Genomic DNA, 21,146 nt, shown 5'->3' on the forward strand with positions numbered 1-21,146 from the left:
ACCTTCTCCAAATCCACAAAACACATGTAGAATCTCCTACAACACTCACCCTTCTTTGACTTCGCCCCTGCCACAACGATACCAAGAACTGGCAGACCCAAATGCAGACAGATCAGACCCAAATGCAGACAGATCAAAGATCTGGAGAACAGGAGAGGAGAGTGAATACAGGCAAAACTTCAACTGAATACATGTGGCCGGCTAGAAGTGTTCAATGATCTGACATTTAAATACTGGGACTCTGGGAGACTGATGAAATGATGGCAGGCAGGTGTGTTAACTGGGGAGAAAGAGCTCGGAGACTGGCAGAGAGCAGCAATTTCTGACCTTTAAAAGGAAATGTTTCAAACGGTAGCCAACAAATCTTGAGTTATGTATGTGCTAATTTATTTATTTATTTTTTACAAAAGTAATAGGCCTATGGTATAAAATTACTGTTTTGGCATATATAGTAACTTGTTAATGCCAGTGGCCAACACTGATTTTCATTAATTTATGTTTAAGAAGAAATTGACACTGGCAAATAAATTTGCATTCTATGAAATAAATGCCTAACTTTATTTATTCCCTAAACATACTCCCTCCTTTAGCTCTTGGTCCAGTTCCAAGACAATAATTATGTTGTTATTGTTTAATATATTAAAGTAAATCACGAGGTTAAATTTGTTTTGAGTGGTCAGTGCATTTTCCACCATGGCCCTGGTCAGTTGTAGAGAAACATAATATTATAGTATTATGATACAGTGATTGAAGATCTGCTTTTGACGGTCTGTAACGTCACCCATACTAACCTTTCTGCGAACAGAACAGGCCCGCCATTTCCCTGAATGCTTCTAGTCCTTTAAACCCCCAGCAGCACACAGTAGCGGCGACTGGCGATACGGACTCGGAGGCAGCAGAGACACTGGGATCTAGTGTGCCGTGTGCGAGATCGGGATGAGAGATAGGCAGGGACACGGGGCGAATGAGTCAGCCAGTGGACCACCTTGTACCACATCACATCTACTGCCACAGCTTTATGAAATCTAATTAAATCAGAGTCGTACTTTTAATTGACGGAGGAGCAGTCGAGGTGGCGAAAGTCTACATTACCATTTTTCTTAAATCGGTTTTCTTTATTCCGCCCGCCCCTGGTCCTTGTTTTGTATTGCCTAGGGTTTCCTTTTATTTTCCACAAGGTTGGAAGGGGGCCTCTTTTGGCCTGTTTATTTTATTTATTTATTTATTTATTTTAATTACAATTAATTTTGAAGAAGTATTGAGGATTTTCTGACTCTTGGTTGCATCAATAAAGGAAGATGTCGGGGCAAAGCATTACGGACAGGATAACTGCAGCCCAGCACAGTGTAACGGGATCCGCTGTGTCGAAAACAGTATGCAAGGCCACTACTCATGAAGTCATGGGGCCGAAAAAGAAACATTTGGATTGTGAGTATCTCTTAGAAATAACATGATGTGTCATCATACAACATGCAATGTATGTAGTATTCACTGAGTTGTTGCGGTAGTGGTGCAAGGCCTCAAAGCCTAAGGATAAGCTATGCTAGCTGGCCCCTGTCAAATAGCCTACCGGCATGTACAGTAAATCACAGACATAACGCCACATAACAACATAAATACGGATAACATAGTACATAGAATTTGACCTATAGCCTACAAGCGTAACAACGCATCATATCATTTAGACTCTAGTAAGTCAAATCAATGCTTGTCGAACTAGCCTACTTAGCTTTGGCTAGATCATTCCGTACAGCACAGCTGTCTTTATTGTCTTTTTTTTTCTTTTTTGTTTTATCTCCCTTGTAGCCTGCTTGGAACTTCTATCCTAGGCTACATGGCTACTACTTAAGGATGGCCTTTTAGTCAATATGTATACGAATACCGGTAACCCAATTTGGACGCCAAGCAGAGTAGCCAAGTCTGTCCATATAGGCCTAGATTTCAAAGTTACATGAATGCTTGCAATTCCATTGCTCAGTAGTGTATACACGCATCCCATTATACACCTGCAGCCAGTCAGGTGGAGCCAAATGTCAGACACTTGACATAACCAGATACAGATATGATGGATTTTAAGCATGAATCTAGAATCATGTAGCCAGTAGATACTGTAATATTGTTCTATTAGTTTTGAGCAATATTGGCAGCAGGAACCTGTCTGAATTAGCAGAGTACCCTGTCTAGCCAGGTGGCTATCATATCATAAGGATGTCTTCCTCTCTACTCAAGGCAACCAGGCTACTATAAATACCACTTTTACTGTCATTATAGTCAGAAAGACTCTTCCTGGTTACAGCACTTAGATATTCAACACTGAATACCACTCACCATAACACTGCTAAATTCTTTATACTGTTCATGTGATCTCCAACCATGTCAAATATCTTCAATCCAAAACAATACATTAACCTACAGCTTGTAAAATATTAACAGCATAATGATACATTGTCTTGTGGAAGAAACAATGTTAATTGCAGATAGGACGTTTCTTCATTGATGGTCACTTTAGGTGAATGTTTTGACCTATGTGCAGCTGAGCTGCTAGCCTGTAGTCTCACACCTGTTGGGTCGTCCACATATTCTACAGGACTTGACACTTGGCAGTGTGGAAGTCCATACAGGCCAAGATTTCAAAGTTACATGAACGTAACCCCCTCCTTTCAAACCCAGCCTCCTCCAGTGTGACTGAGACTCACCTGTTCTCTAAGAAAACTGAAGTCTACAACCCAATTCGACTACTGCTTGTCCACACAGTCTGCAATACATAAAAGAGGTTTCCTGGGGTCACTGTCAGAAACTCAGAACAGCAGGCAATTAAGCCTAATTTCTGTTCAATAGAAAATGTTTTTTTCCTTCACTTTAACACAGTGTTGTATATGTATAATAATAGTGCCACTGCTTATAGTATTGTTTGTAATGTTGACTATATAGAGCATCTTTCAGTGACAGTTGTTCACTCAGACAGCACTTATGTACAGTATGTAAATCTGCAACTGTTGTCACCTTACTACCTGTCATGGACAAGAAGGATACAGTTGTGTGCAATTACATATACATATACATGTGAGTTTACAACTTGCAACCCGAGCTGAAGTGAATATTTAGGAGGCTATAACTTACAACATGGCACTAGTTGTTACCCCTCCCCCATGTTTCCCATCTTCCTCTCATTTCATCTCACTATCTTCTCAGAGTAATTCAGCCAGCCATGCTAACTGCTGCTTCTCTGGAAGGTTATCCTGTCCTACTTAGAAAACCCCCCTCCTTTGAAAGCAGTCAAATATAGGGCACAAAGGCAGGCCAAATTACACTGTCAGTCTGATCACTGCTCTGAATGGCAGGAGTACTTGCACCCATGGCCAGGCTGCTCTGACTGGCATCACTCGACAGCACCAGGATGAACATATGCACGCATTACGAGTTCTGTCATGCAGCTGTATATGAAGAGCATCGCGAACTGATACAAAACATACGTGGTATTGTTGGGTAATGTTAATGCCGTACCACATGCCAGTCTACAGCGTAACAGTATTGTTGGGTAATGTTAATGCCGTACCACATGCCAGTCTACAGCGTAACAGTATTGTTGGGTAATGTTAATGCCGTACCACATGCCAGTCTACAGCGTAACAGTATTGTTGGGTAATGTTAATGCCGTACCACATGCCAGTCTACAGCGTAACAGTATTGTTGGGTAATGTTAATGCCGTACCACATGCCAGTCTACAGCGTAACAGTATTGTTGGGTAATCTTAATGCCGTACCACATGCCAGTCTACAGCGTAACAGTATTGTCGGGTAATGTTAATGCCGTACCACATGCCAGTCTACAGCGTAACAGTATTGTTGGGTAATGTTAATGCCGTACCACATGCCAGTCTACAGCGTAACAGTATTGTTGGGTAATGTTAATGCCGTACCACATGCCAGTCTACAGCGTAACAGTATTGTTGGGTAATCTTAATGCCGTACCACATGCCAGTCTACAGCGTAACAGTATTGTCGGGTAATGTTAATGCCGTACCACATGCCAGTCTACAGCGTAACAGTATTGTCGGGTAATGTTAATGCCGTACCATGAATGCGAGTCTACGGAGTAACAGTATTGTTGGGTAATGTTAATGCCGTACCACATGCCAGTCTACAGCGTATAAACAGCCATGATCTGAAACGGAGACAGACACAACCTGACCAATTTCCTTCTACAGTGGTTTTACATTCTGCTCCAGCTGAAATTGTACTGTATATTATTCTTAATTTACATTGCAAACTCTTAGACGATGGTTCGGTGCGGTGTCTGTGTGATGCTGTCCATGAACAGATGTGGATGAATATGGTCTCATACCGTAACTGGATCATTTCACTATTTTTTTTCAGCATGGTGAGGTCAGAACGACAAATAATAATAATAATAATATAAAGTTTAGTACAGTGGCTGAAGTGGCCTTTAAGGTTTGAGTCATAGCGTTAATCAGCTAATTTGACGAACCTGATGCTGTTGTGCATTAGGAAATGAAAGTTTCTCGCTGATCTAGGCTAGGCTAGGAAAACAGCTTGAACACAATCATATTGGCATCATTGAAAGATTTCCGGATTTCCATCAGTGCACAACTGCACATAACAAAAAACAATATCTTATTCACTTTATGGTCAACATTGACAACATGTTGTCAATAATTAGAAAATTCAAACTGAACATGACCACAATGCAGGCAAATTCTGTTTGCTTTTTTAAACTAATTCATTAAACTAAAAATATCCTTTCAGATAACTATATTAGCTACCACTTACAGTAAATCATGTTTGAATGTGTTTAAAATATAACATTTAAAATACTTTCCAGCATTTGGGCCATCCAATAATGACAATGAGAAACAGCTGTAGTTATATCTATACAGCCTCTACACTGTTCAATGTGTTGTTTGGTTATTGTTGTTAATAATAACCATGTTGCAAATATTAATCTGTAAAATTAAATCACACATCCACCACAGATGTATGTATGGTTTAATATTGATGAAAATGCAAATTTGAATTCACTGTGGCAAAGCTAAGTAGTGTGTTCTTAGTATAGACTATTGGAGATAATCACAGACCTAGCTTAAATTAATGAATATTTACAATATGAATAATAGTCAAGTGAAGTAGTATCACTATCACACTAGCAAGATAAGTGCAAGTTATTTAGCATATTATCGTTTTTCAAAACTATCTTTCACAAGTCTAATGTGTGATCTTTTATAAAAAATAAAATGCAGTTCAGATGAGTTCAGTTATTTTGGCAGTGGTCCAGATTTCTGTAGTGGAGCAGGTGATGATTAGGTGCCTAGCTTAAGGGTACATGTGATTGTGAAGTGTCTCCCACAGAAAGATCCTTTGTCATTTCTCTGGGTTTAGTTAGTGTCTATAGTTGTACGCCCACACATGGCAGTGTGCCTGCCAGAGCACTACTGTTAACTTGATATTCCCCACATAAAATTATGCTATACAGCTTTACAGTTTCCTTATGGATAGGTCTTCTTTATTATTCGTTATTGGATCTAATTTTGTAAGTTTGTTTTCCGTATCCAGTTAAACAAACTGGCAAATATAGTTTTTGACCAATTTGTGCTAATGCTAAATTGCTGCACCAGTTTGCTACTAATGTGCTAGTTAAAACAACCTGTAGATCGAGCTGGCTCAATTCACATACTGTAACACTGCCCATTCTGTTTCCCCTCAGATTTAATCCATTGCACCAATGAGATGAACGTGAACATTCCGCAGCTGGCTGACTCGCTGTTTGAGAGGACCACCAATACCAGTTGGGTGGTGGTTTTTAAGTCTCTTATCACCACACATCACCTAATGGTCTATGGCAATGAGGTGAGCTGCTCTATTATGGAGCATATGATGAGATTACACAATAATCGATGTACGTACCTTTACGTTAATAATATTATAATCACCTCAGAGTGACTTGTATTGCATATGTATTTTCTTTACTACAGCGTTTTGTGCAGTACTTGGCTTCAAGGAATACGCTATTCAACCTCAGCAACTTTTTAGACAAAAGTGGGTTGCAAGGTAAAATATGATGATATTGACTCATTAATTTCTATTCTAATTTGTGTTATATTCGTGCACCTTTTTAGGGTGAACATCATTTATGAAACAAAGTAAATTGTTGATGGTTATACTTTAAGGTTATGTGACTACTCTTTCTTTTCTAGGGTATGACATGTCCACATTTATCCGGAGGTATAGTCGATATCTGAATGAGAAAGCTGTTTCATACAGACAGGTTGCCTTTGACTTCACTAAAGTAAAGCGAGGGTAAGGATATAAACCTTAATGCTGAACATACTGAACTGTAATCCAGATTTTGATTGAAATTAGTTATTACACTCACTAATTTCTTTGTGAAGCTAAAACATCAGTCAGCCCTGGGCAAATAGTTGCTTATGAAATGTGATATACAGTACGGTATACAGTATGTATTTTAATCATTTCAAGAGCACAATGTGAAAGCAATGAAGGGAAAAGAAAGAAGTCTTTCTGTGTCATTATCTTTCTCCCATTAATTCCTCCACTCTGACACCCCATGTGTCCGTACAGGGTGGATGGTGTGATGAGAACCATGAATACAGAAAAGCTTCTGAAGACGATCCCCATTATTCAGAACCAGATGGATGCCCTCCTCGATTTCAATGTGAGTTTAAGGTGAAGCCACCCATAGCCACGCATGCTGTACTTGTGTGGGGTGTGCAGAGTGCAGACTGTTGTCATTCTGGATCGTCTTACTCAAAAGTAAGAGGCTTTGATCATATTAAGAGAGAGAAAAATGGGAACCACGTGAATAAGCTAAATTGAGGTGATCTCTACAAACTGTTTTACAAACTCTACATCAAAATAAATCTCGGCCGGTGCGTGTGTGAGCACTAATAGGGCTTTAAAAATTGCCCAAACATTACTGTACGTTCAAATATTCCATTAAATCAGTGGTTTTCAACCAGTGGTCCGGAGACCACCAGTGGTCCTTGAGGGGGTTCCAGGTGGTCCCCAGCCAAATGATGTAGAGTTTGTAACCAAATGGACCCTTATTAGATCTTCAACTCTTGAGAGCGTAAAATGAAACCATAAAATGAAACCAAATGGCTCCTTATGGGTCCATTTGGTTTCATTTGGTTTCATTTTACACTCTCAAGAGTCACATTATTGTCAGACATCTGCATTACTTAATTTACAAGAAGTCTACTCTATACTAGAGAATGTATAAGAATTGTTATTTTGATTGTTAGATTGTTTGCCTGTTAAATATTCTCCTAATGGTACCACATAAATCAATCACATCAATACCACTAGATGGCACTGTTGCGCAGCATCTCTCTCTCTCTCTCAAGGAGAGCTTGTACAGTACAGTACAGTACAGTACAGTACAGTACAGTTCAGTTCAGACGGGTCTGATTTTACCTAATGTTCTTGGTGTGGATGGATGTCCCTTTATGCTAGTTTGCATAAAGGATGCATAAAGTTGTCTAGGATGACTCATTACACTAACGCCATTGTGAAGTGTGTGTGTGTGGTCACCTTTAGCCAACCTATAGACCGATTCCGTACCGGTTTCATGGTCGCAGCCTACGTATTTCCTGTAGGCGGACTCGACGTAGCTGCGGGGGTAAAACCCTCACCAGGCGCACTCTTCCACTACAGTGAACGGCAGAGTGACTGATGTTAGTTTGCCTCAAACTTTACTCCTTTACCTGCTTTTTTACTAACACTAACATTACAAAGATGCCCAGAACATCGAGATGAACCTGTGTAGTTTATGGCTGCTCCAACAGTAGTGGCAACATAAAAATAAAATAAAAACGGAATGTCTAATATCCACCGCGGTGGCGGAGACCAGAGCCATTGAGCAATGGTTGAGACAAAGCAGTGAAAGATACATAACGCCAGTCTTACCCAATACCAAATATTTCTGTTTTATTAACACAAGGCTGCTGTACTTTATACCTCATACTTTAAATGCTTAGTATGAGGTATAAAATACAGCAGCCTTGTGTTCATAAAACAGAAAGATTGGGTATTGGGTAAGACTGAAATTATGTATCTTGCAGGATTCTTCACTGCTTTGTCTCAACCATTACTCAATGGCTCTGGTCTCAGCCATCGCGGTGGATATTAGACATTCCGTTTTATTTTATTTGTTATGTTGCCACTACTGTTGGAGCAGCCATAAACTACACAGGTTCATCTCGATGTTCTGGGCATCTTTGTAATGTTAGTGTTAGTAAAAAAGCAGGTAAAGGAGTAAAGTTTGAGGCAAACTAACATCAGTCACTCTGCCGTTCACTGTAGTGGAAGAGGTGCGCCTGGTGAGGGTTTTACCCCCGCAGCTACGTCGAGTCCGTCTACAGGAAATACGTAGGCTGCGACCATGAAACCGGTACGGAATCGGTCTATACTGTACCTATTCATGGGAAGAGAATGCTGGGGCCTTTATTTAAAGTTGTGACTGTTTCCTACAGGTCAATGCCAATGAGCTCACGAATGGAGTCATCAATGCTGCCTTCATGCTGCTCTTCAAAGACTCCATCCGGCTCTTTGCTGCCTATAATGAAGGCATTATTAACCTTCTTGGTAAAACCTTTTATTATTATTTATTACTTTACTATCTTTTTTTTTTCATAGCAAAAGCTAGAATGGCAATGACACAATATATGTAGTAGAGACATTATGTGCGTATTTAGAATATGTTTGGAATTCATCTGATCATTGTATTTTCCAAGGCTTGCTTACTTTCTCAGTTTGGTAAATCGAGTGTTATCTATTTCAAACCCACATTAGAAAAATACTTCGACATGAAGAAGATCCAGTGTAAAGAGGGACTAGACATCTACAAGAAATTCCTCACGCGAATGACGCGGATCTCGGAATTTCTTAAAGTAGCAGAGGTAACTTGTGTTTATGTTTTTTTTTTTGTATCCTCGTTATGGGATTCCTTTAGTGGGCTGGCGTACGCATTGCTGATCAGAGATATCAATGTTGAGTTGGTTTCCATGTTTGCCTTACAGCAAGTTGGGATTGATCGAGGAGACATTCCAGACCTATCTCAGGTAAGCACTTACACAAGGATCCCAGCAAGTACACTTACAAGTACACTTTAATCAGAAATCTTTCTTTCTTTCTTACACTGCCCAGTCCTTTTGCCTTATTTACCTTTCACGTTGTTCTTCTCCACTTCAGCTCTTAAGTCCTCTTAAATTAGATCTGTCACTCTGTCCAACAATATACATAGTACTCCACCCTGCACAAATAAGATAAGACACTTTGCATGATGTCTTTTTCTAATGCATGTTTCCGAAAGAGGTATTCTTCTTCTTTTACTTTGTACAGTAAATAAAGGTGATAAATGTTGTAAGTGTGTAATACAAGTAGTGTATGACTATGGTTAAAGTCCAGTCACAGCATATCAGCCCACTGACATGTTGACCAAGAACTGTAGTAACTAGTATTCATTAGGTGCACATATTGTGCTGGGGAAACATAAAACAATTGTTTCACCCCAAGGACTGCGGTTAGGATACCTCTATCACTAACTACCACCACCTTTATATTCTGTATTTTCCCTTATCTTTCCACTTTAGTTCACAGTTTGTGTAAGTACTATCATCTCAGTCTACTTCCGTGTCTGTGACTTGCTTTAGTGTTGTCTTTTGCATGCCTCTGCTTCTGACTCTGTCTATACATTGTGATGAACAGTTGAAAACTATGTAAATTATGCTCATTTTGTCATCTGAGGTATACACCAATGTAGCTCATCTAATATGGCTGCCCACTCGTGCTTAGATCTGGTCAGTTCAACACTATACAGGTGGTTGAAAGTGCCGTGGTGTGTCATTTCACTCTGATGTTATTCTCAGTCATCCAAGGGGTTATCTTTTCAGTTGGAATGCAGTTATTAATCAGTGGTGGGCAACTGATGATTCAAGGGTTCTAATTGGGGACAACAACAAAAAAGATGTACCATATTATGTTACTCTAGAATTGAATGGAGACTTCCCAATCACAGATAAATAAATTGGCTGTGTACTGTACAAGCTGCCACATTGCTGTCTGCTTTTGTGTGTTATATAGAAAGCCTAGTTGCCCTCCACTGTCTTAGATGGTCTCTATGTACATACTTATCTACATTTTCTGTGTATCAACAACGTTCTGATTGTATGTCTTCTATCATTACAGGCTCCCAGTAGCCTTTTAGAAGCTCTGGAGCAGCACTTGGCCTCGTTAGAGGGCAAAAAGGTGAAAGATTCTACAGCTGCCAGCAGGTAGGTTTGTCAATAGAGCCGGATGATATTTGATCTCTTGATAATGGTTTGTAACAGTCCATGTACAGTACAGTATCCAGAGTGCATTCCTGTGTGTTTTTACCCTCAGGGCCAGTACTCTATCTAATGCCGTGTCGTCACTGGCAAGCACAGGAATGTCTTTCACCAAGGTGGACGAGAGGGAGAAACAGGCAGCACTTGAAGAAGAGCAGGCCCGCCTCAAAGCTCTGAAGGTAGCAATGCTTCGTGAAAGAATTGGAGATGGATGTGATTTTAGTTGTGGCATCTCTTGTTTGAACGGGACTGCTTCCTTGCTTAGGAACAGAGGTTGAAGGAACTCTCCAAGAGGCCTTCGTTCGCTACAACGGATACATCACCAGTGTCCACCACGGGGGGCACTATCAGCACAGCACCTGCCATTGACCTGTTCTCCACACCCAGCTGCTCCAATGGGTACAGTTTGCATTTCAGTCCATTTTTATATTGAATTTGTGACGTCGTGGTCACGCATCATCGTACCAAAACACACATCTTTCAGCACCACTGAGACGAGATCTCAATCTCTCGCTCTCTCTCCCCCCTCTGTTCTGCCTCTGAAACATCTGGACTGCGCAGTGCGGTCACCAGTGTGGATGCTCACATAATTCTCGCTATAGCTATCTAGCTTGTTGCGAACCGCCCTTAATGGGGATGTCTGCTTTTATCTGTGCAGTGCTCTGAAGATGGAGAGTGACCTGTTTGACCTGCAGCCATCCTTCCAGCCTTCTATTCAGCCTGGCTCTACTGGGCTTCCAGTGGCAACCGCCTGGGCAGGTAAGGAGCCTCCTCATGGCCACAGAGAACGGTTTGGCTGTGGACTTGGACTAGCAATGAGAGACATCTATCCATAGGACTGTCGGCTGCAACGAGAGGACCCTGTCTGCATTTCACTGTTTGTTCAATTGTTCATTTATGTAATCTTATGGAACCAAATGATGGCAAAACATTTACATAAAATGTCATAATTCTAAGAGCAAAATTTGCTTTAGTAGGGCTAGTAAATGGTAAATAATATGCAGAACATTTGAGTTGAAAATTATGTCCTATACCCTCATATTTCATATATCATGCTAAATGTTAACATTAATTACCTTACATCAATATTAAAAATTTAAACAAACTTAAGTAGTCATTAATGATGTTCCGTCCAGTTTGCCTTCCTGACAACCAGCTAGCCAATTACACCAAGAGCGTCCCTCTAGACTGTCTAAACCAATCCAAATTTAAAATCCCACTCAATTCAATGTTACATGATTTAATTATAACTATTATGATTATTAAAATGTATAATATTACATAGATGATTTGCCATTATTTCTTATATAAGATTGCAGAATTGCATTCGTTTCGAAAATACTGACATGTGGAGAGGGTCATCTTGTGGTCCTATGGCTAATCGCTGCTCTAGGGCCACAGCCAACCACTACTGACCACCAGGGCCTTGGAATGTAGTCGATGGCCATGTCACAGGATGTTCACCACCTGTTCTGCATGCTCTCCCTCTCTTGTCGTCATCTAACTGACGTTCACTTGTTCTTCTACCATTTTCTTTTCTTTCCTTCTGCCTGCCTAGATCCTTTCACCTCTACTGAAGCTGGAGATGATTCCATGCCAAACCTTAACCCTTTCCTCTCAAAACTTGTTGTCGAAGCCGCTCACTTACCCGTCGTGTCTTCAGATGGTGTTAGCTTTTCCTCTAGGACGTCTGGTCATGAAATGTTTGGTGGTAATAATGACCCATTTTGTATCTCTTTCTCTCTCTCTCTCTCTCTCTCTCTCTCTCTCTCTCTCTCTTTCTCTCATAACACTTGTCTGCGTCTGTTATGCCTGCTTAGTTTAATAGGTTGTTTAATTAGGTAGGTGGTGTTAGCAGAAGTCTTATTCGTCGATCTCTATATTATACTCCATTGCTGTAAATTCATTAACGTGAAATTATTCAAATGTTTTAGCCCCATAACACCCCCCCCAACTCCCAATATACTGTAGAAGCCACCCATTCAGCCTACCCATTCCCTTTCACTTATGCAGAAGCTATACAATCATCCGCATTACAGTTGTATCTCCTGGCTCTCGTCTCTCTTATCATAGTGATACTATGGTGCTTTGTTGCTTAGAAAGATTATGTAGAGCTATAAGTTGAAATCTGTTTTTCCCTTTCACCAATACTATGTTTGATCCTCCAGATCGATACAATCCGTTTATTGACCCAAACTCATCCGTTTCGACCAATTACAAACGCACAGTGCGGATAGAGCACTCCATCTCAGGTACTTGGATGGGGCACCATCTCAGCCTATGTTTCCTGTGCCCCCCTGGCAAACATAGACACCTGATCCTATGCAATATCAAGGGGGCATACAGCTAGTGGGGTGTATAGTTACTATACAGTTGTATAGGGTACATAATGTTGATGTATAATGTCTATCCTTCCTGAGCCCCATTCTATATGGTCATTACAACCCTATTTTACAATATTTTTCTTAAACTTATTTATGTTTTATGCAGTTTGTTTATTGAATTGTATGTTAGACGTTTTCTTCCTGCTTCATTGCTATTATTTCTGTCTTTCACGCTTGTCTCTGGCCGTGCCTTGACATTTGGCCTTTCCTTTGGTCTGCTTCTCTCTCTGCCTTCCTCTTGGTGTCTGCGTGTCAGACTCCTTCTGTGGTCCAGTGTCCATTGCCCAGCATCTCCCACACCAGGCTCCCTTTCCTACTGAACCCTCTGTAGCAGGTCTATTCAGAGGTACAGTCATGGATTCAAGTTCTCAGTCGCCACGACTGATTTCAGTCATTTTACATTCCACAAAGGTCTTCCATGGGATCATGTTAAAAATATGATAGCTTGTAGATTGGCTATTAGTTATTTATTTTAAGATGAAAGAGTAATTAAGTATAGCACTATTGGATTAGATGGTTTGAATTGGTCAAACTAGCTATAGAATGCATGTTCAGAAGCATCTTAAAAACGAATAAAAAATAAAATGTTAAAGCCTCGATCTGCGATTTCTTCTACTGGAAATATGAAGAAAACATCACAATTCTACATATTGTGCTAATTGTTTTCAGTCATGAGATTTAATATAGCTTTTAACCTTGGGTAGAATACTTAAGGCTCCCTCTAGTGTACACATTCAGTAGTACATTTCAAGTACCACTTCAATATTTGTTACCACCAGGCCGAAGTCATGGGGAGAGAGTATGTTTTGCACTCGTCCATGTGTGTGTGAGTCCGTCCGTCTGTGTACAGCTAATCTCCGGCACCGTTAACCCGGTCTAATCTGGTACCAGTGTGCAATAGCAGGCACTGTGCTGTCTCATCTAGCTAAACACTTAATCCAAAAACAAACCCTATATTTACCTTGAGTTATTTTGCCACCTGCATCTCTTCAGCTCCACATGTTTTGAACTGTCTCCTTTCTAATCTCTTTCAAAAGGATACTCGACGGGACAGGCTCCTCCACAGCAGACAGCAGGAGGACTCCAAGTGGACTTTGAATCCGTATTTGGAACCAAAGGCACGGCCAGTAACAATTCAGATGGTGAGGACAAGCAGTATTTCATTTTTCACAGTTTTAAAGTCATACTGTGTGACTTTGTCAGTTAAGTTATTTTTATATAATCTTTCACTGGTATATTTTTCACATACTGGAAATGACTTTAAGCAAAGCAATTGCTCATGAACATTTTCATTTTTCTGTACAAAGCTAAAACAATGAGACAGCAAATGAGGCACCTGCTAAATAAATGGAAGGACTTCAAGGACAAAATACATAATACATAACAAATATTGTTTGCCACATTAATCCCGGCATCCCCATTTTTGGAATATCATTCTAGGTTAACATAGGTGGGAGGGGAAATGGCACAAAGAAATAGCATATCGACTATTACGGGAAGTTTCTAATTGTATTCATTTTATTTTAAACAGGGCTTAAGTGGTTAACCCATGGCTGAATTTAATTCAGTTTTTATATTTATTTTATTTTGGTACTCAAAGGTTTGTTTGTCTTGCCAGATATTTTAAAACCCACAATGGCTGGCTTTAACCAGGGGATGGCCTCTAATCTGCAGCCAGAGAAGCTAGTGTCGGATGACCTTGACTCCTCCCTGGCTAACCTAGTGGGCAGTGAGTATCATGCTGTGTTGTCATGCTATGCAACTATGTTTAAATTAGTTTTTTGAGGAAATACTGTCGAAGCAGACAGCATATCGTCTCTGTCGGGTGGAAACCTTGTATCTTGTTCTGTTCCAGTGGATCCAATTAATTATTATTTAGTCACAAGCTCTTAATACTTTTCATTATTCAAATAGACTTATCCACTTTAAAGTGGATGAAAATGTATTTTGAAGTTTCACTGAAAAGTCAAGCTGTGTGTTTTTGAACCAATCAGAACGTAGCATCCCTCCAGGCTATGGGAAATGGCTCCATCTCATACACAGTGTTTGTTTACAAAGTGACAGCAAAGCTCATGGCTTATTTCTAACCTATAATATTTTCAGATACATATTTTATGGTGATGATTAAGTTTAAAACAAGTTGACACTGTCTGGATGTCATGTAGCTCTGGTCCATAGCCTTCTACTGCTTCTACGATTCTGCCCTGCAGTATAAGTAAAAATAAAGTTTTTGCTACTCACCAAAACAAAGGCGGGTTGTGTCATTAGAAAGCCTACTTTCCTTAGTGGATGCACTCTGAGACCCCCACCACACGTATAAACGGTACTTTTTGGCCAGAAAGGGATTTTCTTTCACCGGAGGAAAAATATTCTCTGAGGCAATTCTCTGGGCAATATCGGTAGAAGGCACAGTGGAGTAACTAAAAGTATTTTTTGGCCAAAAAGTACCGTTTATACGTGTTGTGGGGGGCTCAGAGTGCGTCCACTAAGGAAAGTAGGCTTTCTAACCCGCCTTTGTTTTGGTGAGTGGCAAAAACGTTCTTTTTATTTACGCTAAAGAGGAGAGGCTGGTCTGATTTTCGATTTCCGATTTAAAAACCGAAAGTCCCATAGCCTTATACTGCTAGCCTGGTTAATAAACCAGACCGAATCAGCCGTTGGCAAAAAGAAATCTGTGCGATATTAGTCTGGTTTATTAACCAGGCTATTATACTGCAGGGCAGTAGAGTAGTTCTGTAATCAAAACCACCTGTGTTTGGAGGACAGCAGCAATGGCAATCAAACAGGTGAATTCAATCAAGATTAATTTATATGAATGTGAGCCTCTATATGTCATCCAGCACGTTTTCATTCAAGTAATTCAAATTCAAAAATACACAAATTTCCCATTGTTTTGGCATCCATTGTTGGGAATGCCCATATGATGACCACGGATATTATGGTCTAAAAGTGTCATTTATTTATTTCACTAGGTCTTTAAACCTGGCATTCTTATTTTGGCCTGTCAGTGTAGGAGGAAAGTTTCAAACATTAAAAAAATGTGTTCAATAATAGTGAATCGCAAAGTCTTCATATAAACTTAACTAAGACTAATTGCAAACCTTGAAGGACAGACATTTAATATTTGCTGTACAAATTTACTTATTTAGTTTCCTTTTTATTTTTCTCTCTCCTTTCTTCTTTCTTTTTTTTTTAGATCTAGGCATTGGCAATGGCACAGCAAAAAAGTAAGTGAATGGTGGACACTGGGTTTTCATTGCCCTGCACTGTGCTTGGCATTCAGAAGCAGTTGGTAGCAGGCTCTAATATGAACTGTTTTAAATGATAGTGACATCCACTGGAGTCAGCCCGGGGAGAAGAGGATGACTGGGGGAACCGGCTGGCAACCCAAGGCAGGTCCCTCTACATCCTGGAACCCTGTCTCCATGGTGATACACACAAACCTTGTACCTCAAAAAAATCATGCTGTCTTCCTGTGAAAGAATAATACCCTCCTCATAATGTTCCTCAATTAGTTTGTTACTTTGATCCTTTACCCGTGATTGTTTTTGTTCTAATGGTTGCAGACAAAATTGTACTGTTATATATATTCATAATAGTCTATTTGTGTTGTCCTAGCCGACTTCAGTAATGACGTTTCCTGCTACCACGCCAACGGGCATGATGGGATACGGCATGGTCAGTAGCATGACGGCCATATGTCCGTATGCAGTGGCACTATCGTCGTGGTTACTTGGCAATGCATTGATTGCTATTAGTTTTAGCCACTTACTGACGTTTGGCCACAAATTCAGCATTTTACAGAAACGATGTATCACTTGAATGTATTAATTCATTAATTAATCCTCTTACTTTCCTCTCCAGCCTCCACAGATGGGCTCCATGGGGCTGATGAACCCACCCGGTATGATGTACAACCAGCCAGTGATGAGGCCACCCAACCCATTTGGCTCTGTGTCCAGTGCTCAGGTGAGTGTCGGGCAACACCGTGTTTAGGTGTGTGATAATGACAATATTTATTTAACAGTGCTTTGTCGCAGTGAGAGGTTACAGTATTTGTATCCATTACATTGTGTCATATAGTTGGGCATTTTTTAAGCCCTGCTGAATGTGTATATACTGTACGTAGTCTACTCCCCCAGTGTAACCTCGCGGCACCAGGCTTTCCACCTCGGAGGAAAGCCTGGTCTGTTACAAAGTTGCCGTGTGAACCGGTCTGGAGCGGATGATACGTCATATTGTAGTATTGTTTTGTAGTCATCAGGCAGGAACCTTCATCTGGAACTTCCTTTCCCTAAAACCGGAAGAATAACAATAAAAGCTCTCGTAGCCTGTGGCTTTTATTGAGAAAAATCGGTTCGAGGGAAAAGGAAGTTCCAGATTGATGCTTCCTGCCTGACGACTACAAAACAATACTACAACATGGCGTAGCGATATCATCCGCTCCAGACCGGATCATAAACCCAAGAGGAAATGCTTCCCAGGCTACCCCCAGTGACGACGACAGTTTTACACGTGACCCTTACCTCTCTGTCAACACCTTTCCTTGTGATTCCCTATCTTCTCCACACAACTCCTTTGTCATCAATCATTTGTTTATTATTCTATTTCCCAAACTAATCTCCTCACTTCTTCTCAACTCTTTTTGTAAAGTCTCTCTCTCTGACTTATCCTCCAACCCTCCTACTTCCCATGTCCCTGAAATAGCCCTCTGCAGCCTCTAGTCCTTCCAGCCAGAGTCCTCTGCGAGCTCCTGGACAGGACCCATTTGCACAGCTCTCTCTCAAGGATTTCTTGTAGAGCATCTCTTTAGGTACAGCATGTTCTTTGCTTGCAGCTGCACCTGCATGCGCCGCAAGCCCACAATGCTAAATCCCCTCCCCCCTTTTCTGCTTTTCATTTTTACCTTCCATTTTCCCATAATGCAAACATGCCATGTCCTCTTCATCTCATAAAATGATGTTTTGTTTTTCAGTCTATGCTATCATTTTGCGTTATGTTGCTATTGTAATTGCCTGAACTTGGTGGTTAGCATGAGGACTCGTATCTCCATATATTGTAGATGCTCTGTTTTTGTGGCCAGTTTTGTCATAGTTTTTTCACATACTGCTAAAACCATGGGCGATATTCCTGACTCATTCAGCCAGCTGGCAACTATAGCTGATTTTAGGTGTTCATCGGGATGTTGGTTTTTCTCTCAATATAAAATCAATCATAGATCATTATCACAGCTTTCTGTTTGCTATTGCAATTTTCGCTCATTTGAATGTAACAGTTTATGTTAAGCTTTTCTGATCATATATATGTTGCCTGTTGCCTCCTTACAGATGCAGTTCATGTAATATGAAGGAAGTGTCTCTCAGAAGATGAAGCACTTAGCAACAAAGAGTTGTCCTCGTTGCAGTCTTAACTCTTCAGAGAAATGCTCACACACGTGTGCGCATACACACACACACACACACACACACACACACACACACGCACGCACGCACACACACCAAATACAAACATGTCATGAACATTATGGTGCAATGACTGTCAGAAACCATGGTAACCATGTCCAAATGACGTTTGGAAGATAACTCACACCCATTATTCTGTAATTTGTCCAAGACGTTGAGTGATGCTGCTGTCTAACCCCCAAACCACCCCTATAAGGGTTCCTCGTCCATTTTACAGTATAATCTGTAAAAGTTAGTTATGGGTGCTGAGGAACTTTGATATTATGTATTTGGAAATACTGTGGTTGGATGTGACGGCTTGATGTTCTCCTGGGAGGGGAGGGGGAAGCAGGGGGTGGGGGATGAGAGTCCTTCCCTTTCTTAACCCCATCATCGGCCATCCATTTCCTACAGTTATTTAACTGTCACTAAGTAGTGATGCTAATGACGTTTACACCTGTTTTAGTTTTTGTCTTTTTTACCGTGTTTACAGTAGACATTCCTTGTGTGTTTGTATTTATTTATGATTATTGGTTTAAGATTGGGGAGGGGCTTATTGTAAAATCTACAGTACATTGAACACCTGTGGGAGTGCTTCAGCGTTAAAACATGGATCTCAGACTGTATTATTGAGAAGTAGTTTAAAAGAAATAGCTATTATATAAAGAATTACACCTATAAGCGGAATGATAGAGCACTAAATATTCTCCAAGTTTTGTGTTAAGAACGATTTTTACTAGATGAAAAATTTCACAAACTCCATTTTACTTAAAGTGCAGGGGTTAGCGTATGAGTCAGTTATCTACAGTATATAATCAATTCTGTGCCTAGGGTTTTTGCAATGGAACAATTTTCTGTCTAGTTGGAAAAGAACACGTCATCCACGATTCTGAAGCATCACACTGGGGGTGGGCTCCATTTTGCTTTAAGCTTGGCATGCCATTGACTCACTGACCGTATTCATGGCTGCCTTTACTCTGAATGTGAACGAGTTGTCTTCATGTTGCACACATCTTTCTACATTAGCTGTCCCTCCTCAGCTCCTCAGGAGTGGGATGGGAGGACAGTAAGGAGTCTGTTTGCTGGCTGTTTCTGAGGGAGAAAAGTCACAGTTTAGATGTAAATTAATTGTATAAAGATCCAGTGGAACAGAGTGGAGTGGAGCACTGTTGAGCGGTGCTCTTATGTATATAAAAAAAACGGACTGTTCAATGAGAGCAAAGTGAAAGATGTATGAAATATGAAAGCAATTCAATCAAATTTGACTCTACCTAAGTTTGATTCAGGATATACTCTGCGTTTGTCTTACGCAGATATTTTTCTTTATGTAATTAGAATGTGTAGCAGACAATGACTGAGGTCTTTTCTTTCTTTTTCAAATAAAGAGCAGCTTCCACAAATGTCTGTTTGTTTCAACTGCGAATGTTAATATCTGTGTTTCTTTGCATTGCTAGTGTTGCCAGATGAGATGGTTGCATTCTAACCCTGAATCTTGGATGCTGTTTACCTTTGTGAGCTAATTCCTATGAGATTATAGCTCCTATTGTAGGTCTTTGATAATTTAACCATCTCCCATAAGTACTAATTTAGTGTTAAATAATTTTTTTCATACTTTGTGTATTGACAGTATAGCTACCTGTATATGTGCCATCCATAAAGACACAATTCAATACTCAGAGATTTATTTGAAGGCATAGCCATGTGCTCTTACAAGTACAGCTTTTCTGCCCAACAGTTGAGTCTTCATTGTTTAAATTATCTTTTCTCATATTTGCTTTTCACCTGTTCTTTATTTGTATTAAAATCAGGGACTATCTCTTCTCATGTTTATCATGAGTAATGTACAAAGCAACTCATGTGAGAATGTTTTCTAAAGCAGCAAAGCATATTGTACTTATAATATTGTGAGGATGTTTCCCTCCCACTGGGAGGCCTACAGGAACGTTTTCAAAAGTGTTACTAAAAGCTGCATTTGATATGCCAACTACAATATAAATATATGCCAAGGTCTACAATACTAAATTAAATTACACTAAAATCACCCTCTGTCCGTATATTTTGTAGGCTTCACTTTGTAAACAAATTAAATGTGTGACCAAGAGTCATAGGCTACTGTACAAAACAAGGTCCCTTAAATCTGTTTAACTTTAAGGTGTGGTTCCCACAAGGGGATGGACACAAGATAATCTGCATAAGTAGGTTGATTATGGGGAACTAAATAGTCAACAATCCCAACACATGCATTAGGCCTACACCAAGAGGCAGAGTATAGGGCACACATAGTGCAACCACTGGCCACTCTCTGATGAAGACTATAGCTGTGTTGAAACGTTAATCTATAATAAAGTCTTGACTGGGAGATTTACAAAGTTACAGTGTGCAGACTTCTATTTTTATAGAACTGGAATGCACCCTCCTGTAAATGCCAGGGATTGAACCAACAACCTTATTGAGTCGCTTGTTGGCTTCCCTAGCAATGCCAAACTGCCCCAAACCCCCCTCCGCCCCCCTCCACATGTCCAAGTTATGTGCCTATTCTTTCTTTAGCAGTTGTGAAACAAGGACCACTTCACCCATTTCAACCTATTTTCATATATTTTCATTTAAAAAATAAATAGAAAATCTTTCTCAAAGGAGAACTGTGGACAGTTCAGAAAACCAGTGACCTAATCAATTATAAAAGATATTAGAAAAGAAACTGGAAATAGAAGACGTACTGTTCTTGCATTATTAAGAAAAGAGAACAAATAAATAAATCCAAACGTGCCTCTACTGATGAAGTCACAGCCCTCCTCTGAGACCTAAATAGACAAATAAAATGTCCCCATCAAGCCAAGTGCTATATAGTGAGGAGCAATTGATTGATTGATTGATTGATTGATTGATTAGGCTTACTTTATTATCAGTTTGCAGAAAAAGCACCCCAAATGGGGTCCTTACCGTCCTTTATACTCAAT

The 21,146-nt window shown here is 40.1% G+C and overlaps 1 protein-coding gene across 8 annotated transcripts; it reads left to right on the top strand.

Annotated features, from left to right (window-relative positions):
* Window positions 1-875: 875 nt before the first annotated feature.
* picalmb (phosphatidylinositol binding clathrin assembly protein b) lies at window positions 876-19,589 on the top strand. Of its 8 annotated transcripts, none has more exons than XM_083772642.1 (23): window positions 876-1,428; window positions 5,723-5,865; window positions 5,991-6,066; window positions 6,213-6,315; window positions 6,598-6,691; window positions 8,511-8,622; window positions 8,830-8,936; window positions 9,057-9,098; window positions 10,225-10,310; window positions 10,420-10,543; window positions 10,630-10,763; window positions 11,023-11,123; window positions 11,923-12,075; window positions 12,533-12,616; window positions 13,005-13,094; window positions 13,786-13,890; window positions 14,367-14,477; window positions 15,945-15,975; window positions 16,077-16,176; window positions 16,367-16,426; window positions 16,613-16,717; window positions 17,456-17,561; window positions 18,076-19,589. In XM_083772642.1, exons 1-22 carry the CDS (start codon window positions 1,299-1,301, stop codon window positions 17,546-17,548), a joined length of 2,184 nt encoding a protein of 727 aa, XP_083628768.1. In that variant the 5' UTR covers window positions 876-1,298; the 3' UTR covers window positions 17,549-17,561; window positions 18,076-19,589. The 8 variants fall into 8 exon arrangements, with proteins under 8 accessions (XP_083628768.1, XP_083628769.1, XP_083628771.1 ...); XM_083772643.1 differs by having other exon boundaries at window positions 10,636-10,763; XM_083772645.1 differs by lacking the exon at window positions 17,456-17,561.
* Window positions 19,590-21,146: the final 1,557 nt, after the last annotated feature.

The sequence above is a fragment of the Protomyctophum parallelum genome, assembly GCF_964188405.1.
Source record: "Protomyctophum parallelum genome assembly, chromosome: 9".
Lineage (NCBI taxonomy): Eukaryota > Metazoa > Chordata > Actinopteri > Myctophiformes > Myctophidae > Protomyctophum > Protomyctophum parallelum.

Bases quoted from the DNA above. Each gene is read 5' to 3' on its own strand.
- picalmb (XM_083772642.1), top strand. From the start codon at position 1,299: ATGTCGGGGCAAAGCATTACGGACAGGATAACTGCAGCCCAGCACAGT. The intron at 13,095-13,785 runs GTACAGTCATGG...CTCTTTCAAAAG, and splicing joins TGTAGCAGGTCTATTCAGAG to GATACTCGACGGGACAGGCT. The intron at 15,976-16,076 runs GTAAGTGAATGG...TTTAAATGATAG, and splicing joins GGCAATGGCACAGCAAAAAA to TGACATCCACTGGAGTCAGC.